At 54.5% G+C, this 9459-nt stretch overlaps 2 protein-coding genes across 2 annotated transcripts in view; both read right to left on the reverse strand.

The window, feature by feature from the left end:
• The window catches only part of HOXD9 (homeobox D9), a 1388-nt gene extending 1036 nt beyond the window's left edge, over nt 1–352 (reverse strand). The window contains 1 exon segment of the mRNA XM_042781525.1: nt 1–352. This exon segment is cut by the window's left edge and continues 14 nt beyond it. Within this exon segment, the coding sequence (XP_042637459.1) occupies nt 1–352 (352 nt within the window).
• A 3753-nt stretch (nt 353–4105) lies between these two features.
• Nucleotides 4106–6493, reverse strand: HOXD10 (homeobox D10). Its single transcript, XM_007939190.2, has 2 exons — nt 5749–6493; nt 4106–4383 (listed from the first exon to the last, which is right to left on the reverse strand). Exons 1-2 carry the CDS (start codon nt 6491–6493, stop codon nt 4106–4108), a joined length of 1023 nt encoding a protein of 340 aa, XP_007937381.1.
• Nucleotides 6494–9459: the final 2966 nt, after the last annotated feature.

The raw sequence follows: 9459 nt of genomic DNA on the forward strand, positions 1-9459 counted from the left end.
CCGGGAAGCCGGGCAGCGGCTCGATCCAGGAGCGCATGTAGCGGCCAGGCTCGGAGGCGGAGGCGGCCAGGGGTGGCGGGGGCACATACGGGTGGTAGAGGCCACTCATCGCCGCCGCCGCCGGGGGCTGGGCGGGCACCGCGGACCACGAGGCGGAGAATACGGCCGATTTGGGGGCAAAACTACACGAGGCGAACTCGGCGGCGGCGGCGGCGGGGCTGTCGGCCACACCTGCGGGCCGGCCCTGCGCACCGGACCCCGGCGGCCCGAAGCGCGCCGCGAACACCTCGTCGCCTTCATGGCCTATGAGCGAGTCCACGTAGTAGTTGCTGAGGGTGCCACTGGAGGACATTTTGAGGCGCCGCGCGCTCCCACCCAAGGTTACACTGCCCGCCGCCGCGCCGCTCCCCTCCGGCGCCGGAGCCGCCGACTAGTTCGCAGGCTGCAGCCTCCACCATTGGTCGCGCGGCCCACGTGATCATATTTACCAATACCCGGAGTAAATCAGTCCGCTAAACTGGGGGCTGCTGTGATTTAAAAAAAAAAAAAAAAAAAATCATCAACATAAGCGCCGCAATTAGAGCCTCCGGCCGCGGCTCTTGCGCCCGGCCCGGCCCGGCCCGCCCGCCGGGTGGCGGCTGGGACAACAGGCCCAGTCCGGGCCGCAGGAGGCGCTGGGGACTATTTGTTCGCCTTCTCCGGACGCCCTCGGTCCTGCAGTCCGGACCCCCGACGCTGGCTCCCCGGCTCCTAGACTCTCCTGGGCTCCGGGCAGCACGCCTTTCGTCCCGGGCGCACAGAGAGCTTCGCCAGAGTCCAGAGCAGCCCGGCGCGCGGGGCCAGGCGGCCCAGGGCAGAAGCGGCCCCCTGGCGCTCAAGGGGGGATCTTCTCCCCTCGATTCTCTCCCTACCCAATCCCCATCCCCCCTATGCACACACACTCACTCTCTCACAGCTTGTCGTGTTGTTTAAAACAGGTGGAAGACCTCTGTAATGATATTATGCCTTTCAATAAAAATTTTATGAGGTGTATTTGATTATAGATTAATGTGTCCCTAATAAAACGGACGGATGGAGCAGCTCGGAGGGCCCCCTCCCCCTGCCACACTTACACACGCGCGCGCAGCCACATACACCCCCGACGTGAGGCTGGGCACACGCCGCGGGCCCGAGGGCTGAGCTGGGACGGCCTGGCCCTTGGGCCGGGCGGGGCCGAACTCAGCGAGGGCGGCTGCGGCCACCGCTGGGGCTTCTCTACCCTCCCGAGGGCTGGCGGGCGGTGAATCAGCACCACACGGGCGGCAGCGGCCAGGGTGCTCGTCTCCTCTGCGACTCCTGGGAAGGCCCTGGAAGAGAACACGCCATAGGACAGAGCCCAAGTGCCAGTGTGGGGGCCCGCTCCCACCCGTGTCCCAGTCCTGCCTCAGTGAGGCGCGCAGAGGCTGTGTTTTCCCCTGCAGGGTGGCTTCCTGAGCTTAGGGACCTCCAAGTGGACTCCGGAGATGTCTGAAAAATCCCGCCGCATGGCCTGGTCCTGGGGCCATTTCGATTGTGTTTTTTTTTTTTGTTGTTGTTGTTTTTTGTTTTTTGTGGTTTTTTTTTTTTTTTTGCCTCCAGAAGTAAGACTGGGCAGCCTTGAATCTGAGGGCGATGCCCATTGTCACTCCCAAATCCATGGTACAAAGCCTTGGAAGCTCGGCTGGGAGCCAAGACAAAAGCGGCCCCGGCGCCAGCGGCTGCGAGCATCCTCCTCGCTCTACAAGTTGCCCAGTGCACCCACCGAGCGCTCCCGGGCCACCTCGATCCCCGGAAAGGAAGGGGGAAATAGCTACTTACAGCCTGATTGATGGCCTTTGCCCATGGCTTTCTGATTTTGTTCCACAGGGGCTGCCTTTGCCTTTAAAGTACGGATTTTCCTCGGAAACATGGCCCCCTGTCACCAACTAATGGCCCTCCCCACATCACTGGAAGAAACATCAAAGTTAAAATTATCTTTTCCCTGCCCAACCAAAGGAAGCCTAGGGTAGATGAATTTCAGTGTTCCTGGCTTGGCACTGATTCCCAGCCTCTCACTTCAACTCCCAAGAACTGGGAGCCCCCCTATAGAACTCAGGAAGGACTCTCTTTTTCAGAAGAAAGCTCAAAATAAATGTCTCAAGACTTCCTCCCAGGAGAGCTTGGAGGCTTAGAGCACCTAAATGGGCTGTTTTTAGAAAAAGAGGAAAAATGTAAAGGACCTGTTTTGTGAAACTGGCTGATGACAGCAGAGACCCTTTGAAACCGCAGAGGGACCTGGGGCAACAAATTCTGTTAGCTCTTCTCCCCAAGCTTCTCCTCCCTTCAATGCGGCAGCATGGAATCAGTCTGCTCTCCAGGGCTGATCTTGTAAAAGCCCAGGAAGGCTGGCCCAATTTCCCCAGCTATGGTAGTGGCTGGAACATTGAACTTTATGGAAAGTCATGTCCATTTGCAAATTCACTTTCAGCCACTCTTCATTCGTTCCCTTGCCTCCATATACAGTGGTTCCTGTTTACTTGTGGTGTTTTGTAAATGGGGAGATGGGTAACTGGGAAGAATTTTCTCTTCCTTAAAAAAAAAAAAAAAAAAAATCATGTGGGCCACTGAAGGGTAATGGCACAACAGAAAGGAACCCAAGGCAAAGTGGGATGGAAAACTCACCCATCCTCGGCTGCGCTGGGGCCTGGCTATCTTGCTCTCAGTTGAGGTGGGGGTAAGGGGAATGGGGGGCTGAATTGGATCTGATGCCACGCTAAGCTGCTGTTCGTCCTTGTGCCTGTAATGGTGGCCTGGCTGCTTCCAGGTGGGCAAAACTGGTTTCACCCTGGCCCTTGACAATGGTGTGCCGGCCAGAAATTGCCAAGACCCCACTGAAAAGATTAAAAATAACACACCCAAAACCAAAAGGAAGCAGACACAAATCAGGCAGCTTGGAGGAAAACAGAAAAAGTGATTTGGGGTCCAGGGATACTTACCAGGAGGTGGCTGGAGGGAAGCCCACAGCCATTTTGAGGACAACTATGTGACTAACTTTGAGGAGCAGAGTGGGAGAGGAGAGAGCACCCTTCTTCCCCAGCTATGAAAAGAGCACTAGCAGGTCCGATTATCACTGTTCCCTCCCCTGGCTCCCCCCCCCCAAAAAAAAAAAAAAAAACACTGCCAAATTCCCAGACCCCAGGCCTCCGCCAGCTTCAGGATCCCATCTCCTTTTCTCTGCTCTTTATCACCGCCCCCCACCCACTGCAAACAGGCAGTTTAACAGGAAGAGAATCTCACACAAGGCTTTCATTTCCACCCTAACAGATTTCTATTTCAGAAAGCAGAGGGAGCAAACTCGTTTCCAGAGTTTATTGCATTATACATGCGACCAGAACAACATGCACAGAAAGGACAAGTTGTTGTTGTACTTCTATCAAACCACAGATGCACCACAGGGAAAAGGCTACAAGCATAAGTCGTCAATATTCCATCTCACCAAAGACAATTGCTAAATTCATTTGTGAAAAGATACATTGTAATGTGCTTTTTTAGTCCCCCTCCCTCCAAAGCTTGTGGGTTTTCTTAATCATATATATATATACACACATGTATATATACATATATATGTATTTTTGTGAAGTACTGGATGTATATTTAAAATGCCATGAGATCATGGACTAGCCACACACACAGACCTTTTGCGTTAGGAAAAACATGATAAAGTCACATTGCTGGATGGATGGGTGAGGATGGATGGATGGATGGATGGATGGATGGATAGATGGATAGATGGATGGAGGCCACTACAGTTCCAGTAAGTTAAGACCCAAATAAAAATGCGCAGTAATAGTTACCCTGCATTACGATGAAAAAAAATAAATAAATTACACGTGCTAGGTTTTTTTTTTAATATATATACTCATAGGGATTACAGATCACTTGCAGCACGAACAGAATGACCCCAAAGTCACATTCTAGCGGGAAAACAAAACAAAAAAAACAAAGAGCAATGAAGAGTTTGTTTCCGCCTTCCCAGTTCTGGTACTCGGCACTCGACCCCGGAACGCAATGCTCCCTCTCCGATCCCGGCCTCCGCCCTCTCTCGGACCTAAGAGAAGGTGAGGTTGGCGGTCAGTTCTCGGATCCGGTTCTCTCGGCTCATCTTCTTGAGTTTCATTCGGCGGTTTTGAAACCAAATCTTGACCTGCCTGTCGGTGAGGTTAACGCTCTTACTGATCTCTAGGCGGCGCTCGCGGGTGAGGTACATATTGAACAAGAACTCTTTTTCCAATTCCAGCGTTTGGTGCTTAGTGTAAGGGCACCTCTTCTTTCTGCCACTCTTTGCAGTGAGCCAATTGCTGGTTGGAGTATCAGACTTGATTTCCTCTAACAAAATTAAAGGGAGAAGAAGAAAAAAAAAATCAAGATTTTTTTTTTTTTTTCTCTCAGTCTGCTCAAACATACCCTTGGCCATGACCCCGCTGGCAGCCAGGCTGCTTTGGGATATGCTGATATTAAACATCACTCACACGAGGTGGGCCTTGGAAGGGATTTTCAATGGAGGCCAGATTAAAGCTGAATACTCAGAATGACACAAGGGGAGGCACACAAGCCCTCTGCGTCAAGGTGCTCGCTCTCCCCACTTAGGGACTTGTACACAATGTTAGGACAATAGTAAACTTTCCAAGATTTCCCAAGCAACATGCTAACTGGTCAGAGCATAAGAAGGCTATAGCGGACAGAGCCACATTCAAGGCAAGCCTGCTAAACCCACTGCGGCCTCAGGTCGCCCAGTCGGCCGCTTCTTGCTCACCTCTCCTGGACAGGCGGGGAACCCTCCGCCAGCTCGCCAGGTGCCCATTCTCCTTCAGAAGACAACTGAGGACGCTAGCTCACCTTCTCCGCCCAGCCTTGCATTGTTGCCTTCTCCCCGACTTCCTGCATTCCCAAGCCTTCTCAGACCCTCACAAAAGCGTCCCTCCCAGAAATGGAGCCCATAATGTGGCTCACCTCTGGGGACCAGGGGAGAGGCTCAAGGGCAGGATTCCTTCTCAAAAAGCCACAGCTCTGCTCTTCAGCGTAGCCTAGCCCTAAGGCTGGCCCTGAGGGTGGGCGATGCTGGTCCCATTCGCCCCCTTGCCTTGGCCCCTTTTGCGGACAGATTGCAAAGCCTACCGCACTTTTCCCAGACAAAGCCAAGGTTACCCAGCCCTGGGAGCCCTGTACCCCAACCCAAGCACCGACCTGGCTCAGCCATCTCCCGCCCCTCGCCGCCCCTACCACCCTGCACCAGGCTCGCAGGACGCGGGGTGCATACATTGGAACACAAACACGGTGCCTCGAACCGCCGTAAAATCACCATTGGGCAAAAGGCAAAGCTGGGGGTGCGAGTATGAGCGGGAGGAAAGAGGCTCTGGGGCTGTGTTTACGAGCCGCAGGGCTCCTTCGTACTCTTTTGTTGCGTTTCAGGTCTAGCTCAGGAAAATAAATAAAATCCCGGCAAGCCCTCCCTCTCTGTCCGGGCGCCATCAGCGTGGGGCCAGGGCTGGCGGGGAGGGCCAGGGCAGCGGAAGAGAAGCGGGGACCATCTCCGGGCGGGGATCGCCCCCTCGAAAAGCCGAACAGAGCAGCACCTGCCGAGTCGGGCGCCCGCCTGGCTGCCTGGGCTTGGCGCAGGGCACCCGGGTGCTCCCTCTCCGCCGAGTTCCCGGGCTGCGCGCCCGGATGGGTGGCAACTCTGCTCATACCGACCTTTGCTTTCCTTCTCCTGCACTTCGGGGCTGGAAACGGAGACCTCAGCCAGGCAGCTCCTTTCCTCGGGCAGGCCGCCCTTGGCCTCGGGACTTTCCACCTGCGAGACTTTGGCGGGCTCCTGGCCGCTCGCGGGCTCGTTCATCTTCTTCTCCATCTGCAGCTGGGCGACCGAGAGCTGCGGCTTGGCCGCGCCGCGAGGGTTGAGCTGCAGCATGACAGTAGAGCTGCCTTCGGGGTTGTTATTGTACTCTTGGGTTTTCCCGGTGGCGTAGGTCTGACTCAGTCTAAAATATCCGGGGACGGGAACCTCAGGGTTCTCAACGGGACAGGACTCGGGGACCAGCCTCTGGTACGAAGGGACCTCGGCAGAAATGAGTTTGTTGCGCTTATCAGAATACATGCAGCAATTGGATTCTTCCTTAATGTTGGTGGTGAAGGAGCAAGTGGGGACTTGCTGTGTAACAGGTTGCTCTATTCGACAAGATCTGTTCGGGTCTGTCCAACTGTCTACTTGAGGTATATAAGGATGCACATTCATACCCATATTTTGGTGGTTCACTTCTCTTTTGGCCAGAGATGGGAGCAGTCCACAGGTTTGCATTCCATAGGTCCCCATGTCTGCGCTAGGTGGTGGCATGTACATGCTGGCGCTGCTCGAATAAAAACTGTCACTCCTGCAGGCACTGATCAAGGAATCTACTAAAAAAGTATTAGCAGCAGGAGAGCTGTTGGGAAAGGACATTTTGGGGAGGAATTTGAAGAAGAGAGATTGTGTCCTTTGTAGGCTGACATCTCTAGGAAAACATTCCCCGTGTAATTGTGGATGCCTCTGCCGACCACATGACAACCAAGCCAATGAGATTTGAAAATGGCCTTGAGCCGCAGCCTCCTCGCGGGTCACGTGCTCCGGAGCTCGGCCGGCCGGCCGCGTAAGCACGGACAACAGCGACATCTACTACGCGCCCGCGATAGTGCGCGCTGGAAACAGCCCGACCAGCGCTCGCCGCAGCTCGCCCGCCCGCCTCCCCCGGGCTAGCTCGGCCCGCACGCCCCACTCGCGTCCTCCGCCCGGATCGCCCGGCTCGGCCGGCGGAAAGAAGGACTCGGCCGGAGGGGCCTCTGAGAGGACACTCGCGGGGAAGGGAAACCGGAGCGCCATGGCGCCAGCACACAGAAGCAAAGCATGCCCCGCACACACCCAGGCAGAGTGCGCCCGAGAGGCCCCGGGCCGGGGTGGCGGGGTGGGGGCGAAGGCTGCTTAATTTAGGTCCGGGCAGTCGGGGAAGGTGAGTCCAATTCGCCGAGCACTGATACATCCCACCCCAGGGCCCCAAAGGAAAGAATCCCTGCGCAAAGACGCTGCCAAAGTGTCCTGGGGAACGGAGCTGAGAGGGGCCGTGAGGGCCGAGAGGCCACGAAGCTGGCCGGCCCCGAAGAGCACCCCTGCCCCGGCGCTGTCCTCCTCCTCGGCCTGCCTGCTCTGGCTCCCGGCCCCTCCACGACCCCGCGGGCTACCCGAACCCTGGGTTCTCTGAGCAACCACGCCCCGACCTCCGCGGGCCAGGCCGCCGAGAACCTTCAGTCAGGGGACAGTCCTTCCACCAGCAGTTCGCTATCCGCGAAAGAGTCCCTCGAGCTCCCAGCGGGAGAACGAAACCAAGATTTCCCCTCACACCCTGATAATACAGAGCAGGAAGGAAGGAAGACAAGACATTTTCAAGGAAAGGGGGAAAGACTGGTCCTTGGACTGCAGAAGTTTTAGGAAACTGACTGGGCCAAGCGAGAGGGAGAGAGATGCAAAGGTGTCATTTGGTTCTTCTGCAAAGAAAAATATGTTTTCCTTTTATGGATTTTGTAAAAGCATTGGTTTATGACAAGTGCAAGGTACAAAAGGTTGTGGAATTTATTAATACATATTAAGAAGAATCAGGGCGATCAATAAAATTCTCATCTACATTCTTGGGCTACTTGGTAATTTTCTTGCTTCTGAAGGTTTTTAAAGAGTTATACCCGCTGTTGCCACACACGGGAAGATATTTTATTAACAAATCAATCGAGACTTTGTAAAGGATAAGATTAATAGTTAAGATTTAGCATAATGGCGTTCGCTTTATGAATTATTGAAAATTATACTATTGATTTTTCCCCTTCACTACTAACCAAGAAGGTCAATTTTTGTTTTAACACAAACCGTCAAATATTAAAAGCTATACTTTTGTCAGAAGTTGAGTTTTATAGTTTTGGATGATTCCTAAAATTATTTGACAAGGTTTTGCTTGGTGAAGAGAGGAAGGGGAAGAGGACAGGGAGCTGGGGCACCTTGGTCCCCGTTTCCTTTGGCGAGGGAAAGGCATGTAAAGAGGGATTTGGTCTGGGCTGTGGTGGAGCTCATTAAAGTGCAACCACCACCACCGTGGAAAGCAGGAGTTTTACGAGAAACTTCTCCAACAACTTCCTCCCTTAGTCTCTGGTTGCAGGCGAGTGAGAGGCCCTGCGGAAGCCCCGGCCTCGGGGCATCAGCGGGGAGCTTTAACCTTGATTTCCAAAGGCTTGCCCTGAGCGAGGGGCCCCGGCCAGGGCACAGGAGCCATCCTCCGGCCTCCCGGCTTCCCTTTGTGGTAGCCCAGAAGGGAAAGGGCCCGGAGACTCTGGCAGTGAACCAGCTCTCTCCCCACGCTGGGCATGGCCTGGCCTTGGATTTCCGGCCCCGTGGCTGAACTTGTGGACAAACCGGGTTTCCGCCTCAGCAGAGCACAGCTTTGGTGGCTGAGCTCATTAAAGCGCTTCAGCAATCTGGGCGATGGAATAGCCCTGGCCGTTCCTTCACAAAAACCTTTTCCAACAAACTCTTTAACCCCCGGCCCCCAAAAGGACTCTCCCCTGGCCTGGTGGAAGCAGACACAGGACATTATTTTCGGCCTTGGGACCGCATTGCCTGTGTCCCCTCCTGTCCCCTCGCAGAGCCCTAACCCAAACAATAACCCCTTTTAAAAACGCCACGGTGGCAATGAGACAGACCTCTTAAACCTTTACACAGCTGTTCAAATACAACATCATTGTCAGGTTAAAAGCCCGGCGCCTCTAACTGCTCAGGGCTTGGGGATACTGGTGTAGCCCGAGGTTTAAACATTACCTTTTCACAGGGGCGGCTGCTTTTAAGCTGAGGTGGAGGGTGGTAAGGCAGGGAGAAAAAAAACAACTTTTGACTCTGGTCTGCTAATGTCCTACCCAAAGCTAACAGCCACTGAGCGGAGCCTGAAAATCGCTTTCTCACAGCCCAGAGATCATGATCCAAGCCCGGCTAAGCCGTGCCCAGGGCCGGTCGAAGTGCCCGCTGCACACGCTCCCTGCAGGCACCCGCCCAGCAGCCTGGTGCCTCAGCACTGTCTCCCCTCTGCATCTCGGCCAGGCTAGCTGCCTAGAACGCGGTTGCCCAGTTCTCCCTATTCCCAGAGAGGCAAGGTTGTCCAATCTAATCAGGAATTTTATGCCCATCAAGTGCCTTTCCATAATCTTTATTTACACATGAAGCAAACATTTAGGCTAAAAACAACCTATCCCCAGTGGAGTGGGTAGGTCTGCAGTGAGCGCGGGCAGGCAGGATCTGCCTCCTGAATTTGGGGAGCTTTCTGTGTCAACTCCCAGTGGCCTTCTAGCCCAAAGTCACGCCAATGTTGGATTTGGTCTTAAACAAGTCTTCTGCAGTCA

Source organism: Orycteropus afer, unplaced genomic scaffold, assembly GCF_000298275.1.
Source record: "Orycteropus afer afer isolate SDZICR_OR568_19922 unplaced genomic scaffold, OryAfe1.0 scaffold00001, whole genome shotgun sequence".
Taxonomy (NCBI): Eukaryota; Metazoa; Chordata; class Mammalia; order Tubulidentata; family Orycteropodidae; genus Orycteropus; species Orycteropus afer.

Bases quoted from the DNA above. Each gene is read 5' to 3' on its own strand.
- HOXD10 (XM_007939190.2), bottom strand. From the start codon at position 6,493: ATGTCCTTTCCCAACAGCTCTCCTGCTGCTAATACTTTTTTAGTAGAT. The intron at 4,384-5,748 runs GTCGGTATGAGC...TAATTTTGTTAG, and splicing joins GCAGGAGAAGGAAAGCAAAG to AGGAAATCAAGTCTGATACT.